We start from the raw sequence: 21,564 nt of genomic DNA on the forward strand, positions 1-21,564 counted from the left end.
GCTCTGAACCTTTTAAGGAATTACAGCTTTCAGCCCTAAGAATCAGTGTTGTTTCCTGATGTTTCTAATGTCATTAAACCACCTGCATCTGGTCGTCGTCTTTGTCGTTACTGATCTCTTGGCATCAAGCGAAGAACTTCCTTGGTCCATCAATCATCCGTTCGCTTATCTACAGTTTAACCATCTCCATTTCACTCTCATTACGGTTATAACCACATCCCATAACCCCGTCTGTTCCATTATCAATTTACTTTCTTTTCTGTCCCTCCTGGTAATTTCAACATGCATATTGCTGCTGATCGCTCAGCAACGTTCAATTTTGAGATGCTCTTCTCTGATATGCTAAAACTCATAATATGCATTCCTAGCACGCTTTTCTTTTCAGACTCATCGAAAGCTTTGTTTTCTTTCGCTTTCTTCTCTTGTTTACCCAGTCATTTGCATCCACAGCTATTAATATAACAACTTTTCCTGTGGGCCTCATTGCTAATTTGTGTTTTTAGTTATTCGAGATAACTAAATGCTACATTACTTTAACCTTACTTTTATCTATTTTCAAGAAATATTTGAAACTAACTGAACTAAGTAAGTCCATTGGTGGTTAAATTTTATCCACTCTTGACGCAAACAGTGCAGTGTCATCCACTACATAAAGATGGTTCAGGTACAACCCACCTACCCGTATTCGCTGCTCAGTTTCCAGTGTAAAATTTCCTCTAGCACTGCTGATAGTATGAGATCTTCTTGCATGACTCCTCCATCATTTGTGAATTTCTCACTTTGTTGATAATGTCTAATACTATTTTTAATAACAGTAATGTTTATATTCTTCGGAACAGTAACATTAGTCGAATTAACGCCTGGTTTCTCAAGCGCTGTTAGAACAGATTTTCTTGAAAGTGAGTCAGTCTATTTTGCAAAATCTGTATATCCCAGGCTACGTAGTACTTCATACCACTAAACAATCTTCGATATTCCTTTGTGATGCAGGGCCATAGAATTATAATAGTGACATTTTGAGGGAAACTGACAAGTGAATTATGGAAGAAATTAAATAAGCTAGCTAAATCTAAGGAAACAGTATAGTGCGACGAAGCCCTACGTCAGTGAAATTATTCATGATGGGGGCCACTGCAGATACGGGGAGGAAATACGAACAACGAAGAAGAAAAAGTTGGTAAATAATTTGAAACTCACTGAAACCCTGATATCACTAACACCAGTCGAGTAAAATATCATGGGTAATAATACACTGAAGCGCCAAAGAAACAGGTATAGGCATGCGTATTCAAATACAGAGATATGTAAACAGAAAAAAAACAGCGCTGCGATCGGGAACGCCTATATAAGACAACAAGTGTCTGGTAGTGTTGTTAGATTGGTTACTGCTGCTACAATGGCAGTTTATCAAGATTTAGGTGAGTTTAAATGTGCTATTAAAGTCGGCGCACGAGCGATGGGACACTGCATCTCCGAGATAGCGATGAAGCGGGGATTATCCCGTACGTCCATTTCAGGAGTGTATCGTGAATATCAGGAATCCGGTAAAACATCAAATCTCCGACATCGCTGCGGCTGGAAAAAGATCCTGCAAGAACGGGACCAACGACGACTGAAGAGAACCGTTCAACGTGACAGAAGTGCAACACTTTCGCAAATCGTTACAGATTTCAGTGCTGGAACATCAACAAGTGTCAGAATGCGAACCATTTAACGAAACATCATCATTATGGGCTTTCGGAGCCGAGTACCGACTCGTGTACCCTTGATGAGTGCACGAAACATTGCTTCACGCCTCTCCCGGTCCCGTCAACACTGACAAACGATTGTTGGTGACTGGAAACATGTTGCCTGGCCGGACGAGTCTCGTTTCAAATTGTATCGAGCAGATGGACGTGTACGGGTATGGAGACAACCTCCTAAATCCATGTACCCTGCACGTCAGCAGTGGCTGTTAAAGCTGGTGGAGAATCTGTAGTGGTGTGGGGCGTGTGCTGTTGGAGTGATATGGGACCTCTGATACGACAGGATACGACTCTGACAGGTAACACATACGTAAGCATCCTCTCTGATCTCCTGCATCCATTCATGTCCATTGTGCATTCCGACGGACTTTGGCAGAACAATGTGACACCCCACACGACCAGCATTTCTACAGAGTGTTTCCAGGAACACTCTTCTGAGCTTAAACACTTCCACTGGCCACCAGCCCCACCAGACATGAACATTATTGAGGAGATCTGAGATGCCTTGCAACGTGCTGTGTGGAGGAGATCTTCACACCGTCGTGCTCTAACGGATTTATGGACAGCCCTGCAGGATTCATGGTGTCATTTCCTCCATCACTACTTCAGAAATTAGTCGAGTCCACGTTACGTCGTGCTGCGGCACATCTGCGTGCTCGCGGAGGCCCTACACGATATTAGGCAGGTGTACCAGTTTATTTGCCTCCTCAGTATATATTAAGTACCTACATTCGTTGTTCATCTACTCTTGCATAAAACTGACTTTTTTGCAGTGAGGAGTGACATTAATGCAGCTGTATACTACACTACCAGTATCGCGACACAGCGTAACAGCCACCAGCCGCAGTGACCTCCGACAAAATCATTAGAATTATCAGCCTCAAAAATCTACTTCAGTTTAGTAAGTGGTTACACTTAGTGCCCCAAAAGCGAGCATGCCAGACTTGTAACATTCGTGGTGTAAAAAAATCAACGATAAATGTAAGGAAAGTCCTTGCTGTGAAGTGATGGTCACGAAGTAACACACCTTCTCACGCAAAAAGTTTCCAATAAAGTAGAATATGTCGGAAACCATAATTATATGGTAATATGCAAGAATCTGACTTTGGGTTATTACAACAAAAGACAAGAAACAACAACAAAACAAAAAATAACAGAAAACGCAAATACTTATCTTATTACTAATTTCAACTGAAATAAAATAACAAGTTTATTCGATGTATAAATAAGTCGAAATTAAAAAAAAAAACGATACGAAAGCCGAAAATACCCTCGAAAATGTACAGTACGCAAACAGAAATATAAAATTAAAAAAGGTCAGTTTGACGAAAGAATAAAAGCATGACTTGCACAGCATAGCTTAAGAAGATGCAAATGCAAGGGTTGGACAAAAATGTGGAAAACAGTGAGAAATGAATGCTTGAAAATAAATGCAGATGCTAGAAAAACCTGTAGGTTGCGCTATTGTATTTGGACACAAACGGCTACTCTCCAGTGTCCTCATTATGCTGGAAGTGTCAGTCACGGCCACAACAGTGTTCTGTGTGACTGGCCGTGAATCATGTCGGAGCTAAGTAAATTGGAACGTGGGGAAATTGATGGTGCTCATATGGTGGTTGCTTCCGTCACTAAGGTAGCCGAAGCGTTTGGTGTTTCAAGAGGCACCGTATCGTAGATTTATACCGCATACAGGGAAAACGGAAAGACACAGCGTGGATGAATGTGAGTACTGAGTGGGCATGACGGTCGGTCATTGAAGAACATTGTGACGAAAAGCAAAGGACAACAGCTGCAAAATTTACTGCAGGACTGCACTCGCAAACCATGTCAGTAACAAAACAATGCGAAGGGAGCTCCAAAAACTGGGAATTGTAGGGCGAGATGAAATTCCAAAACCACACATTGGTTATGCAAATGCCCGTAAGGGGTAAACTTGATGATGCGGTCATCAAATCCTGGACTATGGAGCGACAGAAGCAAATAATTTTTTCGGTTGAGTCCTGTTGCACACTCTTTCCCGCCTCTATACGAGTTTACACCTCAAGAGTGGAATATGGCGAGGTTTCATAGTTGATTTGGGCAGCCATATCGTAGTACACCATGGTTACTCGGCAAAGTCGAAGAACTGCCAAGAATTATGTGACTGTGTTAGCTGATCATGTCCGGTCCATGGTACTACGTTTGTTCCGCAGTGGTGATCCTTTGTTCGAAGACAGCAGGGCCCTGTTCACACAGCTGGCATTGTTTATTGTTTGTGAGGGCGAGGCTGATTTTTCGCGTCCTCCCTAGCCACCACACTCGCCAATCTCATTGTTATTAAGCCTTTACGGTCTACTTTGGAGAGAACGACGCGTGATCGCTATCCAGCTTCATTATCGTTAGCCGAATGTGCCATTTTTTTGCAGGAAGAAAAGGATAAGGTTCCCTTGAAAACCATACAGGTCCTGTATTTATTCATTCGGAGACGACTGGAAGCTTTTTTGAACGCTAACGCTTCTGCTGCACCGTATGGGACATGGTAGTGGTATGTGTTTTTGGCGTTTGTATATTTCTTTCACCACAGTATTTAACCTGTGGTGCAAAGATAATTTCAGTCACGCGAATCCTCTCTGTTATTGCATTTTTCACAGAGTCAGTACGCATCTCCACGACTTTATAGTTGCAAGATAGGCAGCTCCCGTTCGCGCCCAAATCTTCCACATTTCACCGATGTCCTGTACGACGCGAACTAGTTGGGTCTGACGTGGCTAACGAAAACACCAACATAAACAAGTTTTTGATGGAATATAGACTAAAATACATTGTTAATAAAAAAAGCAGAAATTTTAGCACTAAACCACAAAAAAGTCAATTTTATTGCAAAATTTGGACATATGATCAAATTGTCGCGTATATTGAGCAAAATTCGTTGCTACTCAGAAAGGGAATGGCTCATTATTCAGCAACAGAGAGACTATTGGAGCAACAATGTGAAACATACTTCATTGTTATCATTCTCCTTATCAAATTACGCATAGCTGCCACGTACAATCCCTCTATCAATCCATTGCTTAGTCTCCCGAAGATTCTTCTATGCTATGGTTGCTATGTAAGTATTCTCTCATTCATATAGTTTATTTATGCTGTGTTATCTGTATAGTTTTCAGTTTCTCGGCGAATATTTTCAGTTCTCCTTGGAATGTGTCATTGCTTATGTGTCATAGTTACATTAACTCCTCAAAAAATTCAGTCACATAGATTCTAGTGTTTCTCTTAGCTTACCTTCTTCACATTTCACAACCTTAAAAATGTATGAACTTTATAGTTCATTATTGTTTCTAACTGAATCAGTGATCAGATAACGATGACTTAACGTAATTATAGATTTGATAACACGTAACATCTGTGACGCTGTAGCACATTAAAAGCAGATGGATACACACATGTTGCTAATTATGGATTGATACCAAACACAATAATATAGCAGCAACGGATGCATTCCACAGTTGTAGTGGTTTGGAGCATTTGTAATCCATGAAATGGTGCTGGCGCTAGTTGGTAAACTGATAACTAGTGGGAAGTTGAGTGTGAACGTAGGGTCGGATAACTCGTTCATCTACACTAACCAGCATATTGTTACGTACCATCTTAACTGGGGATTTGTAATGATTACAACAGAAACAGATTGCTGTTTCCAGCTGCAACAAAATTTTCGACTCTTAGCGATTACGACCATCAACTACAGATATTAAGATGTATCAGTGTTATAGAACTGTTTCTTTACTTTTTTGCTTCGTCCCGTACTAGTGCTCTGTTTCTGATGAGGGATTCACAATCATCATGTGTCTTGGTTTCTGTGGCCAAATGTCTTCCTTGTCATGAAAAGTCATTTTTCGCTTTAAAATATAAGTTGTCTGTCTCTGAATCGTATCATCTGTTGACGTTGTGTGTGTGCGTGTGTGTCGATATTTTACTGGTTTGCATATCGTGTGTATTACAGCGAATCATCTCGGATGTATCCTGACCTAACATGGAAAGCTGCCTAAGACCAACACGCTGATCTGCCGATACTCTTCTGATCTTGGTAACCTGAGTTTACCGCATTGTGTAAAACTATCGAGTCTACACTTTACGTACAAATTGTCGAAACATTCCGTTCCTGTTAGCTTTGAATTAGTATTATAGGGAAGAAATAAACTGAATCGCTTCCATATGGTGTGTTCTGACAAAATAAGAAGCTTTCATCACGCTCTGGAGTATAAATACAAGTAATAATATTTTACGGTTGAAAGGTAAGCGTGTGAGCATAAACTCCTTAGATTAGAGCTCAGCATAATAATTCAAATGCACGGAAATTCATTAGAACAGCGTAAAAACTCCATTCCTTTCTGAAAACGTGAATACAGTATCAACAATCTCTTAAAAAACGATGTGTGAATAGAAACGGTAAACTGATACGTATAAATTTCGTGAAAACAAGTATATAAATAATTTTGTGTTCCATTCTTTCTTTTGGAAAAATTATAGATAATATTTTGAAGAACCGAGTGTTGACAGACATCCATAAATTTTGGAAATTGCATCATATGTCACGACGGTTGCTAGGTGCAGTACTCATAGACAAGGCGACTACGTAAATAACAATAATAATGTATACTTGTACTCAAATCAAATGTTAAAATCATGTCACTGTTTGCAGCAAAGCGACCACCAGTTGAAGAGACAGCATCCTTTCTACAGTCACTTCTAGCGAGCCACGGACCAAACTACCTTGAGAAACTCTTTGGAAACAAAGCCAGAGACGCCCTGGCACCACTCGGAGGAGTCGAGAAGGTCGCTATTGCTCTTTCAGGTAAGTTTATTTACCTCCTTGTTTCTCTCGTCGTTGCGCCATATTCTGGTCGTCTACAGAAATATACTTTAGGTTCACCCAAATTTACTATGAACCTTTTTAAGGAAAAGAGCTCTTCCCTCAACTCCTATACGTAGAACGCCTTCATTTACAGGGGTCGCGTAAGACATCAGTAGTGGCAGCTACATCGCCCTGTATAGCCATATACAACACAGTAATCAATTGAATCTACAGGTTCCTTCCCAGACTCCTGCACGTGGAACATTGGAATTTCTAAAACCGTATAAAATACAGTAATTAAATTAATTTATTTACTGAAATTCCATTCATCTACAGCATATCTAGGCCTTCAGCTCGAAACTGCATCAATACAGATGGGATTCTTCACCGAATCCGATAGTTGTTCTGAAGTATATAGACTAAGAAAAGAAGATAAGAGTAGAATTTACCCATCTATCTAAGTGATAGGACAAATTGGCCACTACATACATCACTAGAATTATTATATCAGCTGCTTTACTTTTTGTGATACAAATTACTTTGTATGAGGCCCTTAACGGCTGAGATGGTAATGTAGCTGGAGGAATTAACAACTCCAGCAACTGTTGCAAATGCATAGTCTCCCTGCAGCAATTCATGTTATTACAAATGACCACTCTAGAAATTCTATAGAAGTTAATATAGTATTATTATTTTCAGACACTTATGTAAATTTGAGGCCGACATTGATAGATTTAATGTATACTTTGTAGAGTCGACAGCTATTCTTAAATACATCAAATGAATTCGCGATTGCGCATAAGGACTACGATCAGCTGTAGAATGGAATGAGGACAATGAAAATTTGTGCCCGACCGGGACCCAAACCCGTATTTTCCACTTATCGCGAACTGTCGCTTTACCATTTGGCTATCTGTGCATGACTCACGGCCAGACCAACTTCCACATGTCGTTAACCGTGCGTCTACGACCTGTACTCGTACATCCTTTATACATATTCCCGTACAGGTCAGACGTTGCATTTAAAGTCGCTTGCCTGGTATCAGCATATAAATACGATATTGCAATGCCTGTGTTATTGTGATTACGATGCAAAGTTCCTTTGGACATGCGTATCCAAAGGAACTTTGCATCGTAATCAGAATAACACAGGCACTGCAATATAGTACTTTTTCTCTTTATTGAAACTGCTCTCCTCTTATAGACGACTGAGAGGAACGACCATGTATCCACCTAATAATGGACGCTTGTGTTTGTTTTTATAGTCAGTACTTTTCAGTTTAGTTTCTTTGGTGAACTGCTAGCAACTAGACTGCTCTTTCATTGTTGTTTCCAAATAATAGCTAATATGAAATATAATCTAGCCAAAAAATGAAAGTAACAATGAAATACTGGTAATGTGGATTTTTCCCATGATGTGGGAATGGTATCAGTGAGGTCTCCTAGAAGTATTTTGGCGGAGTGTATGTATATGACGTACTAGTATTTCATGTGGAACCGGATGTGGTTCGTGTTTGAGGGGAGTGAAAAGTGGACGAACTGAAAAGGGAATACGTAAAATTGTATTAGTTAGGTATGCACATTCATCATAACAGACTGGGAACAACAAGAGGTAGATGAATCGCAGTTGACTGAAATGAGAGATTTTCGGAACTCTTATACACCTTCATCCATATCTACGAAGGGCCAAACTGTGGTCTTCCGAGTGCGGGATGGCCCTTTCGGAGAACTGCCACACAAGTTGGACGTGCTGTGTCAGATGTACAACGATGCTGAGCAGTTGTCACGTAAACATTCTCGCACCCAAAGACGATGTTCAGGACGTCCAGACTGCACAGACGCCCGCCAGGCTCCGGCTCTTTGTATTGTAAGGGCAGCAGCGGCAGAACGTACGGCTACTTCAAAACAGATGAGAGTACTTGTGAGCCCAGGCGTGTCAACACGAACTGCTGTCAACTGGTTGTTAGCAGTGTGACTACAGGCACGCACACCTCTAGCCTGTCTTTCACTCGCGTCACAGCGTCGAAGCTCACGGCTGGACTTGTGCAATCAGAGGATAACTTGGAAGATGAAATGGTACGCCATGCTCTTCAGCAATGAAAACAGATTCTGTGTGGACGCAAGTGATGATCGTCTGCGCATGCGATGTAGACGTGTTGAGTGCAGACTCGTAGAGTGCATCCGTGCAAGACACACTGGCCTCATCCGTGGCCTTAATGTCTAGCGTATGATAATCTACAATTCTCTTTCACCTTTCGTGTTTCTGGAGGTGACGATAACCAGCGTTCGCTACATGCAAAATATTGTTATACCCGTTCTTTTGATGTCCGCGCAACAGAAAGGTGATGTGTTTTCCAAAAGGATAATGTTCACTCACACACTGTCCGTGAACTAGCTGAATGTGCCCTGCAAGAAGTGCAGTGACGTCATTGGCCATGCGGGTTGTGACAGATTTGACTAGTGCGGCTCATCAGGCAACAACTCTTACCGAACTACGTGAACAGGTTGAGCAGGCATGGCATAACGTATCCCAGCACAATATTCGTAATCTGTTTGATAAACTGGATGCCAGAGTCAGCGCCTCCATCGCCACCAATGGAGGCTACACCAAATACTAGTATGGGTGTTTCAGCATGTGTTGATACCTGGAAGCTCAGAACCGCTTGTACCGCTGATATGTAAATGTATTCATTTCATGTACTCCATATGCACTGCTGCAGCAATACATCTCGAATGAATGGAAACCTCTAATGGTGTGTACTACTTGTTTTTTTTTTCCTGCAGTGTATAGTGCAGATAAGGCCAGTGACAAAAAATATTTAGTCGTTTGAACAAATAATCCTGTAAAAGAACAAACACCATTAATTTCATGAAAGAGCATGAAGGATGCAACTAGCAGACTGTGAATGTTAAAGCTGCACAATTAAACCTAAATGTAAATTAAATAGCTTTACGTCCCCCTTAGCTCGGTGGCTGCATTGCCAGCACATGCTTACCACTCTTAGACGGAATGAGAGTGGAAGATGGTTGCAGCGGTGGCTGGAAATTCCGAGCCCAACCCGGCCTCTGTGCTATGCTCTAAGTCGGAGACATCTGTCTCTGCAGCTGCCTAAATTGAAGTGTATTTTCGACGATCCACCTGAGGCAGCAGTGCTCATCGATCTGTTGGCAGTAAGTCTGTTCACACTTTGTTCCCTAGAACGTAGCTGTATCTTGCCAGCCAACTGCAGCAGACCTTGCGAGATTCGACCAATAATCAGTTTAAGAAACAAATTTCACAAGTTCCTACTCTCACGGATACTGTCATTGTTAACCAACAATGGTGCCAGGCAGAGAATCTCTCCCATTACATTAGAGGTTTCCAATACTGACCAACCAAAAGTCTTGCACGCAGACACATATGGGATAATACATCTTCTACCAAAATAATTATTGTGAGCCAATCATGGCCACTGTTACTCAGATTTAAACGAACATTCTTTTCTGGCACAGCCATGGGCAACTTCCAGTCCCACAGTCTCAAGTTATGGGTGCTTTACCTGGGTTTCAGATCTTGATTTCGCTAAAAACGATTCCTTTTATTATTTAGCACAACAGAGTTTTATGGAAAACGGGCTATCCTCCTATCCCTGCATTGTGGAGATGCGACAACGTGACTTCCTGTTATTTAACTGTTAGAGGACTGTTTTCAGTGACAAACAGTTTTATGACACTCTCGTCCCCCTTTGTTACCTTACCTGTCAGGAGCCAGCTAAAGAAAGCTCCCAACGCTATAGAAAATAACACGTCCCCATCACCATAACAAAACGAAGGAGAAGCACTAGCAATTAGCTGTGCAATCATTGGCTGCAGTGAATGTTGTCTACAGTTTTCATACAGAATTAAAGAATCGACTATAGTCTACTGGGATATGCATATTACAATATAAAATAAGTTAGATGACAGTCTGAACATAAACTGCTGTGTAATAATAAGACCAGAATTTCTTCGCTTCGCATTTAGTATTGTTTCACAGGGTGGCTTATCACACTCACTACGAGTAAAACTCTAATTATCCTAATTGACTGTTGGTGAATGGTTAAAGTCTCATCTGATGATTAAGTCCCCATTACGGTCGGAGGAAAGCAATGGCAAACCACCTTCTCTAGGACCTTGCCTAGTCGGCGGTGCGGGTCTCCCTTATCGTCCCCTACGCTCCTCGAGGTTGGGGCCTCATCATCACGATAATTAAGGTGTGACTGGGGCAGTTATGTACCAGAAAACTCAGGTTATCTCGTAAGTTTTCAGTTACATCAGAGGGTGATTTTAGTGGTCAGATGAGGGGTTCATTATTTTTTTGCAATGCTTCAAACTTTGGCACATTGTTGCGAATGCTGTGGGAAATAAACGCTAGCGTTTTATATGGATGTTACATTGATACTTCCGGTTTACTGCAGCTACCATTATCTGTACTGGATGGAGAGTCTGTAGCTACCTCACCTCACTGTCTCTCACAGCTCTTACAAACCCAGACGATGAAAATGAAAGGCGTTTTCTCCCATCTTCGTGTGCAGTAAATTTTAACCTGCTGCGACAATTTTAATTGTTTACCTATCCAGTTCCAACCATGTAAGGTTTGGGTGCGTTCCTTCTTGCAGGAGGTCCCTCATTTGTTGGAAAGGTTGGAAAGGTGGGAGGATATCACAACTCTAATAACAAAGAAATAAGGTACAGCAAAAATATTACCATATTCTTACTTTTACATTTTACTTTACATGTGGCAAGGGCCTTATCGACCATACGCCTGCTCTATGAGCCTCTTCCACTTCTGCCTGTCCAATGCGCTGTTTGTCCAATTGCTGTTGCTGTTCATCCTAGTTGTGTCCTCCCGAATGTTATCCCACCATCTGATTCTGGGTCTCCCTCTTCCTCTCGTTCCATCTACTGTTCTGCTGAATGCCATTCTAGGTAGTCTAATCTCTGTCATTCTTGCTATATGGCCTGCCCAATTCAACCTTCTACTCTTGAGAACTTCGACGATGTTACGGTGTTTGTACAGTCCTCTTAATTCTTCATTTCTTCTTACTCTCAAAATGGTTCAAATGGCTCTGAGCACTATGCGGCTTAACTTATGAGGTCATCAGTCGCCTAGAACTTAGAACTAATTAAACCTAACTAACCTAAGGACATCATACACATCCATGGCCGAGGCAAGATTCGAACCTGCGACCGTAGCGGTCACTCGGCTCCAGACTGTAGCGCCTAGAACGGCGCGGCCACTCCGGCCGGCCTTTCTTATTCTCCATTCAATGTTATTTTCGTCGTATACAGGTCCAAAAATTATCCTTAGTATATACAGTAATCATAATTTAGGAAAACATAATATTTAGCCAAGGGCAGCCTTTACTGACATTACATAATGCTAAACTACAGAGAGCACTTGTATTGAAACCATAGGTACGTGCACTGAACTACTAGGGGTGGATGGGGGGGGGGGGGGGGACGAGGGGAGCGGGAGGGAGGGTGGAAGTGTGCTGAAACGTGGGCGCAGATCAGTGTGCCAGATGTGACGATTCTGATGAACTGTATCTTCACGCAGGCGCCAATGGTTTGCGGCCGTAGCACGAGATACATGAATCTGACGAATGGACGGAACGTCGTGCGAACTTGAGCGCCGTTACAGTATACTGTTCAAAATGACTGCAAGACACTTCCATGACAGCGACGAAGTTGCAGCTGCAGGTCCGTCTTGAAGCTCAAACTGAATGGGCAGGACGAGGTGACAGACAAATCTTAAAAGGCTTAGCTGGTGTCACACTCCTGTCAGATTTCAACTTCAAAAGTGCATGGGTCAAAGCCTGCCTACGCTGACATAGGTGCTGATAACGTCTTTTTCCGATAGAGGTTTCCTATTCTGTCTTAGTTCCAACAGCTGGAAAGGTGGTCCTCACTGCATCCCTGTGACCATACAAGAAAGTAGAACATCCGTTTAAAACTTTGTTGGTTTTTAAGAGTTGCTGCAATTTTGAGTAGATTATCTCTTCCGCTCCAAATGACGGCAGCCTAAATGTGTTTCCAGATTTTGGTTCCACAGTATGTTGGGAGTCATTGTCATTAAATTTGTTTTCTCTCGGAAATTTCGTTAAAATTGTTAGGGAGATTACGAATGGATTGAAGGGTCCTGAATACATCGTCTGATTAATTGATTATTAATTCCATCACGCCTCTTTCTTTGTTTGCACATTCGCGTGGCTGCCGAGGCATTCGTCTTGCCAACTGCCGGTCCTGGAAAAGTTTGTTGTGTTAGATGTTGTCTGATCCAAAAAGTACTTGTGTGCACCCGACACACAATCAATTACCTGCTATGAAGTGTAGTGCATACCTGACCCATTTAGAGTCACTGTACAGTTCTCAGCCCTATTGTGTATGTCTAGGAAGTCACAGCCTAGCTTGTTACAGAACATTCGGAGTATCTTTCTGAAGCTCTCCATGCGACTCAGATCCAGGAGGCCACGATCACTTGTGGAAACAATGCTGCAAATTGTGAGCTTTGTTGAAGCTCTGTGAGAAAGGCTGAGGTTCTCAAACATATCTGCCATTCACTGGAACGACCCAAGTATGAGGTCGGAGCCCAGACGACAGGCATCACTTGTCCTAACTGGCGCCATAATATGCAGTTGGATACACCCTGTTGTCTTAGTTGCTTCTGAAATAGTCTCTTCACTCCATTGAACGAGGACACCAGGATTACAAACTCAGTACATATGGTGTTCCTTTCCATCCCTTGCTTCCAATTCACCTAAAGGGTACCATTCTTTGCCACACATTAAAGCTGGCATATGCCTTTTCGTCCCATTTACATGACACTCAGAACGTTCCCAACAGATGAAGTGGGTCATTGGCTTAGTTTCAGTTTCCGTGGGATATAGCTCGTCGAACGTGTTGTTTAGGGGCATGGGTGTACACATTGACGTCTCCGTTGTTCCTGTTTGCCGTGTGCAGGGAGCTTAGACCTACCATTGACACTCACGCCACTCACAGTCAAGTGTACGATAGGTAATAGCTCCCGTACATCCTGTAGACGAGACAGTGTCCACAACAGCGGATAGTACTTGAGGGAACCTTTGGTATGTCTGGTACACAAATCTCGGTTGGCCTCACGATACACCCATTCACAGCAGTTTCTAACTGCTTGGCCTTAGTCAAGGCTATTTCAAGCTGCTTAAGACCACTAACAAATCCCCTGCACGCGAACGATGTCACACTGATGTGAAGAGAATGAGTATCACGTTATCGTGTAAAAATATACTGAAACGTAATGAGTGTGGTGGACTTGGTGTCATTTACTAGGTGATTATCATCATCAGTACAAGACACCTCCTATTTTTGTAGCTGTGTCTGCCACAGGAGAATGGCAATGAACCAAGGTAGTGGTGGCTTTTCGGTGTTGCAGCAGGATCTGTAGTAATTCCAGTGTGCGACGACTCTTGTTCCCATTGAACCAGCGGCGATTCAGAGAAAGTACAAATGGGCATTCAGCATGAATTAAATTACCTACCTACCCCGAATTTCATAGATCATATGTGGAATATTATTGTGGGACGTTCTATGCAGATGCCACCCGCCCATTCTTGACTTGCATATCACTTTGAGGGCACAACGTGGCACCACACTTACGAAACTTCGGAAAATACTCGTTGAGGGTGTGTACTGAATGATAATTCTTGTCATTAACCGCTCCAAGCATAGATTTTTGATCGTCCTGTGTGTCGATACTGGGTAATAAATATGGTGAGCGGGCCGGCCGAAGTGGCCGTGCGTTTAAAGGCGCTGCAGTCTGGAACCGCAAGACCGCTACGGTCGCAGGTTCGAAACCTGCCTCGGGCATAGATGTGTGTGATGTCCCTAGGTTAGTTAGGTTTAAGTAGTTCTAAGTTATAGGTGCCTGACGACCTCAGAAGTTAAGTCCCATAGTGCTGAGAGCCATTTGAACCATTTTTTGAACAGAGTCGGATTCCTGCTGCTACGAAGACCTTCGAGAAGGCAGCTAACAGATGAAGTGTTTTTTCTGTTGGGATCAAGTGTTTCTGCTGTGTTGTTCGAACAAGAGCGTTAATGTCGAAGAGTGGTATAAGGGACGGTACACTTTGGAAATGGAAATGAGCGTTTGGCGTCTTTGACCGGGAGGCCCCTTGCCGGGCAGGTCTTATTACATTCGACGCCACATAGCGTCTCTGTAATCACAGAAGTAAAAGTGCTTGTACAACGTTTTTTTCAGATCGAAAGTAATTACTCTTTACATTTTTGCGGGGGACGGAGAGTTGCTGACGTTTTCTCGTAAACCGTAGGCATGTGCTCATCTCATTTTAATTTTTCGTCTGTTACTACTACTAGTCTCTTTGCTGAGGAAGGGTGATTTAGATTCGTCCCATTTACCATTAAAAAGGTTGGAGATACCCAAAATTTCAGGCTAATGGTCAACTAGGAATGCTTCGGTTTTGGATGGTTTAATTACATAGGTATAACAGGAGATGATATACAGTGTAACAGCTGTGATGACGCGAAGCGACGATGTCTGCGAATGTCAGAGACGAACGAAATCATTACACTGCTCTCGGAATCAAATTTAGGTTGTTCATTTTGTCAAGTAAAATATCGAAGTATACAGGTTCAGATGCGTAGTTAAAATCTAGAATACACATCATAGTTTGTCTCTTATTTGTCTATGTCTAGCTTCAGGTCGTCTGTTACCTTCATTGAAGCAGATATTGAGCTAGACTGTTTAAGGAAGCCCAATTGGTATTTGTCTACAAGGGTGTTTTTATAAGCAACCAGCAATGGCCTAATCACAATTTTATCAAGTTTTCTGCGTCTTCCCTTCATTACTCAAGTCGCTACTACAATGACCTGCAAGAAGGTACCCCCATTTGCGTCTCAAAACAGCCCTTGCGTATCATATGTATTTATAACACCACTGGCTGAACACTAAAAAGTATCGAGGAATGACAGCTGTGCTACCGACCTGTTTCTTTAAACTATAACTCATTTTAATTTGTTGATTTGTAAACCGATGAATTCAATAGCGCATTGTTCTTACTATTTATAATAACCCGTTATGAGATATAAAAACTGTTTGCTAAAATGAATTTCAGCATCTCGATTAAACTCATTCCGTATTAATTTACAACATTACAATACACAGATTTAATATTTTTATTAATGATTTAATGGTTAAGGAAGCCCCTGGTGGAATCTGTGGGAAATATTCGAGTAAGTTACATGTGTTACCTTCCTGCACCATATTGCGATTTCCTGAAAGTCCCAGAGTAGGATGCTGATTTGGGTACGGTAAAAGGCAATGAGATATTGCTGAATTCTTCAGCTCAAGATTCACCAGACCACACGAATGCGAAACTTGGTCTCCAAAGTCGTTCAGTCTAGGCTCGTCTTCACAACAGAAGATGAATCATGAACAGCTCGATTTAGAAAGTCACCACCGCCGTCTACTTCGTTTAACATCGTGCAAACTATATTGATCGCAGACGTTTAACATGTTGAAAAATGAATCTTTGATATTATGCCAACCACCCTACTTCAGAGAAACATAATTTTGGAGGACATTGACCCTCATCCTACACGTGTATGTCTGCCAACTGCCATTCGTTTAGCACAGAGATTCAGAGATTAGATTTTGCGTAATAATACTCCCTCTGAAAGCTTGACGCATTTTATATGGTAGACGGAACTGACACCATGAATCCTGCAGGGTTGTACATAAATCAGCAATAGTACGAGGGAGTGGAAAACTCTTCTGGAGAGCACGTTGCAAAGCATCCCAGATATGCTCAATAATGTCCATATCTGGGGAATTCGGTGGGCAGCGGAAGTGTTTAAACTCAGAAGATGTTCCTGGAGCCACTAGATAGCAATTCTAGACGTGTGGTGTGTCGCATTGTCATGTTGGAATTGCACAGGTCCGTCGGAATGCACAATGGACATGAATGGATGCAGGTGGTCAGACAAGATGCTTACGTACGTGTCACCTGTCGGAGTCTATCTAGACGTATCAGGAGTCGCTTATCACTGCAACTGCACAAGCTCCACACCATTACAGAGCTTCCACCAGCTTGGACAGTCCCCTGCTGACATGGATGGTCAATGGATTAGTTAGGTTGTCTCCATACACTTACGCGTCCATCCGCTCGGTACAATTTGAAACGAGACTCATCCGACCAGGCAACATGTTTCCATTCATCAACAGGCCAACGTCGGGGTTGACGAGGGCAGATGAGGCGTAAAGCTTTGTTTCGTGCAGTCATCAAGGGTGCACCAGCGGGCCTTCGGCTCCGAAAGCCATTATCGATGATGATTCGTTGAATAGTTCGCATGCTGAAACTTTTTGATGGCCCAGCATAGAAATCTGCAGCAATTTGCGGAAGGGTTGCACTTTCGTCACGTTGAACGATTCCCTTCAGTCGTCTTTGTCCCGTTCTTCAAGGATCTTTTTCCCGTCCGCAGCGATGTTGGAAATTTGCTTTTTTACTGGATTCCTTGCAATGATCGTACAGGAAAACCCCACTTCATCGTTACCTCGGAGATGCTGTGTCCCATCGCTTGTGCACTTCCAACTCACTTAAATCTTGATAACGTATTATTGAAGCAGCAGTAATTTAACAACTGCGCCAGAGACTTGTTGTCTTACATAGCCGTTGCCGACCGTAACGCCTTACTCCACCTGTTTATATAACTCATGCCTATACCACTTTGTCTGGTGCTTCAGTGTAAATATTACTGCATAAATTTTTGATACTGTCGAAGTTTAAGACCTTTCTGAGACTAGTATCAGCGAACAGTCGTGGTCATAGATTATCCAAAGTTTCAGATGTCCTCTGGAGTCCACACCATAAAGACAGACTGTAGTCTCCGAGGTGAAACGGATGATATACACTGCTAGAAAGGCGGTTACAATTAGAGAGGAACGAATTTTGAGGTTTTAAATCATGTAGACATCGAACTCATTGATGAGAGGTCCCTAGCAGAACAAGATAATATCTGGGAAATAAATAGGTCGTTACTTATTCAAAGGAACAAATCTGTAAGTTGAATAACGAATTACGTTAAAACTTAAATTTTGATGTTCTGGCAGGAACTGGAGGTTCATTACATCCTTACGTGATTTCTGTTTCTTAATCATTGCACCACTATCTTGGTATATCTTTTTAAACTGCCATTTATAAGACTTATGAGGTGTGTGAGTAAAGTAATGGGTGTGATCTTCGAAAATTTGAAGCAAGCCTAGGGGAAACATACCTTATCAGGAGAACAAGTTGTTCGCTGCACGGATCATTTTTGTAAGGCCGAGAATACGTTGAAGATGAAGCTAGCTCAAGGAGAAGGTCAACTTCAAAACTTGTCATTTAACAGTAGTGATACCGAGCAAGGTGAATCGAGTGAGATCGGACACTGCGAGCGATCTGGAAACACTGTGTTATTCTAGTTGTGTAGATCAGTATGTTCATTCCTTCCTGCCGCTCAGTCAGAGTTTCCGCTCCGTATGGCCATCACGTGATTTTTGAGAGCGCCATCAGTGAAGATTTGTTTTTGTTCTGTGTTACGAAAATGGAACAGACGAATTTGGAGCAACATTATGCCATCAAATTATGTGTTAAGCTTGGAATATCTGTGAGTGTGATCTTTGAAACGTTGAAGCAAGTCTTTGGTGAACATTCCGTATCAGGAGCACAAGTTTTTCGCTGGTGCAGATCATTTCTGGAAGGCCGAGAATTCGTTGAAGATGAAGCTCGCTCCGGGAGAAGGTCAATTTCAAAACATGACTTTTGACAGTAGGGGTATCGTGCAACGTGAATCGAGTGAGAGCGGACACTGCAAAGAAGTGGAACCTGCAACATGGTAACGCCCCATGATCTCAAAAGGCGTGTAAATTGTTCCACAGCCCCGTTCCACAGTCCCCCAACCCCTCATTTCCTCCCCGCCCCCACCGTATTTAACTGATCTGAATCCCTCCGACTTTTTTCTTCTCCCGAAATTGAGAAAGTCTTGAAAGGACATCGTTTTTGGCCCCTGGAGAACATTCAAATGCATGCGAAAGACATGTTAAAGGACTTACGAGTTGAAGCCTTACAGCACTGCTACCAAGACTGGGAACAACGACTCTCCTGAGGGAACTACTTAGAAAGGAAGAATATTATTATTTGAAAAAAAATAAAAGAAAAACTTTGATCTCGTTACTTTTCTCACGCACCTTGTACTCCCTGGGTCTGAACCAAAAGTGGAGTAAATAAAATGAAGAGTATGTGAACTTCAATTTTTAACAGAGAATTTTCAAATCGAAGTTAGATGAAAATGTGAGGTTTTTCGGGAGCTTAATCTTAGTTATTACGCGTTGTTTGCGTGCGGCAGTCGGTAATCAACGAAAGATCACTGCTGGAATGTTAATACGCATCATCGTGGGAGGTAACTGACGTAAAGTGCATATATAGCGTGAAGTGCGGTAGCGACACATTAATTACGGCACAGACCACAATTTACTGAAAGCAGAACTGTTAGTGAGGTACACCCTCTTTTATGCGGTTTAATCCGTCCAAACGAGGATGGCATGTGTGGGATGGCTGAAAACGGAAGGCTTTGTACCTCCTGTTGGCAAGGAATCGGGTAGTGGCTTTTTCAGTTAACATTTCCTGTGCACACGTCAGCGGCTCTGTTTGGACTGTTCTTCGAAGCACAAAGGCCTGGCGACAGTCCGCTCGTTACGCCGAAGCGCTGTTGTGCACATAGCAATTAAGTCGCGCAACCCGCAATATCCGTGCTGAGAAATGGCAGGAAATGGTGTTCTTCGTAAGGAAAGCATTTCACAGTCCCCGCGCGTCAGCTATAAAACCTGACACAGGGCAGGAGATGGGCCTGTCACGCTATAAACTCAGATACACAATGACGACATTTTTCTGTTTAATTCTGGGGTAGTTTTTATATTTTAAAAATGTGACGAGCATATCTTTTCATGGAAGCACTCACTCAAACCTCTTCTACCTTATCTTATCTTCTCTCTCTTCGTAATAAACTTTTAATTTAAGAAAAAAACAAAATAAATCATCATACTTGTCAACAAAAGCAGCAATACTTTGTAAACCTATTACTTGCTTAGATACAGTCGAACTAAATGTTTAGATGTCAGTTCCGGGATACATAGGCGATATTATCAAGAATAACCAATTCCTTTCTACTGTACAGAACTGGAAAATGACATGGTCAAAATGATGAGTATATAGGATGACCATGCCAGTTAAGAGTTATAAAAATAATTTTAAAAAAACACACGTATACTTCAAGGTCCATTGCTGCAATCATGTCTAGCGTTCTCGTCTGTTTTAAATGTATCAGAAAACATTACTTTCTATCTTAGAATGGTGAGATAAAATAAATTTTTATAGAGCAGTGCAAATACTGTTTTACATTTACGGTATCTGCACTGAGGGTTCACTTGTATCGTCTTAAATTTTGGTTTAGTGAAGCACCTGCAGCTCCACAATTTTCTAAATTTTCTGTAACACTAACCTATACATTTTCTCCTCTGAATGTACACTCCTGGAAATGGAAAAAAGAACACATTGACACCGGTGTGTCAGACCCACCATACTTGCTCCGGACACTGCGAGAGGGCTGTACAAGCAATGATCACACGCACGGCACAGCGGACACACCAGGAACCGCGGTGTTGGCCGTCGAATGGCGCTAGCTGCGCAGCATTTGTGCACCGCCGCCGTCAGTGTCAGCCAGTTTGCCGTGGCATACGGAGCTCCATCGCAGTCTTTAACACTGGTAACATGCCGCGACAGCGTGGACGTGAACCGTATGTGCAGTTGACGGACTTTGAGCGAGGGCGTATAGTGGGCATGCGGGAGGCCGGGTGGACGTACCGCCGAATTGCTCAACACGTGGGGCGTGAGGTCTCCACAGTACATCGATGTTGTCGCCAGTGGTCGGCGGAAGGTGCACGTGCCCGTCGACCTGGGACCGGACCGCAGCGACGCACGGATGCACGCCCAGACCATAGGATCCTACGCAGTGCCGTAGGGGACCGCACCGCCACTTTCCAGCAAATTAGGGACACTGTTGCTCCTGGGGTATCGGCGAGGACCATTCGCAACCGTCTCCATGAAGCTGGGCTACTGTCCCGCACACCGTTAGGCCGTCTTCCGCTCACGCCCCAACATCGTGCAGCCCGCCTCCAGTCGTGTCGCGACAGGCGTGAATGGAGGAACGAATGGAGACGTGTCGTCTTCAGCGATGAGAGTCGCTTCTGCCTTGGTGCCAATGATGGTCGTATGCGTGTTTGGCGCCGTGCAGGTGAGCGCCACAATCAGGACTGCATACGACCGAGGCACACAGGGCCAACACCCGGCATCATGGTGTGGGGAGCGATCTCCTACGCTGGCCGCACACCACTGGTGATCGTCGAGGGGACACTGAATAGTGCACGGTACATCCAAACCGTCATCGAACCCATCGTTCTACCATTCCTAGACCGGCAAGGGAACTTGCTGTTCCAACAGGACAATGCACGTCCGCATGTATCCCGTGCCACCCAACGTGCTCTAGAAGGTGTAAGTCAACTACCCTGGCCAGCAAGATCTCCGGATCTGTCCCCCATTGAGCATGTTTGGGACTGGATGAAGCGTCGTCTCACGCGGTCTGCACGTCCAGCACGAACGCTGGTCCAACTGAGGTGCCAGGTGGAAATGGCATGGCAAGCCGTTCCACAGGACTACATCCAGCATCTCTACGATCGTCTCCATGGGAGAACAGCAGCCTGCATTGCTGCGAAAGGTGGATATACACTGTACTAGTGCCGACATTGTGCATGCTCTGTTGCCTGTGTCTACGTGCCTGTGGTTCTGTCATTGTGATCATGTGATGCATCTGACCCCAGGAATGTGTCAATAAAGTTTCCCCTTCCTGGGACAATGAATTCACGGTGTTCTTATTTCAATT

The 21,564-nt window shown here is 43.1% G+C and overlaps 1 protein-coding gene across 2 annotated transcripts in view; it reads left to right on the forward strand.

Annotated features, from left to right (window-relative positions):
* The window catches only part of LOC124721594 (IDLSRF-like peptide), a 220,561-nt gene that overhangs the window by 174,688 nt on the left and 24,309 nt on the right, over window positions 1-21,564 (forward strand). For both annotated transcript variants that reach the window (XM_047246644.1, XM_047246645.1), the window contains exon 3: window positions 6,424-6,576. In XM_047246644.1, the coding sequence (XP_047102600.1) occupies window positions 6,424-6,576 (153 nt within the window). The remainder of the gene's footprint in view (window positions 1-6,423; window positions 6,577-21,564) is intronic.

This window comes from Schistocerca piceifrons, chromosome X (assembly GCF_021461385.2).
Source record: "Schistocerca piceifrons isolate TAMUIC-IGC-003096 chromosome X, iqSchPice1.1, whole genome shotgun sequence".
Classification (NCBI taxonomy): Eukaryota; Metazoa; Arthropoda; class Insecta; order Orthoptera; family Acrididae; genus Schistocerca; species Schistocerca piceifrons.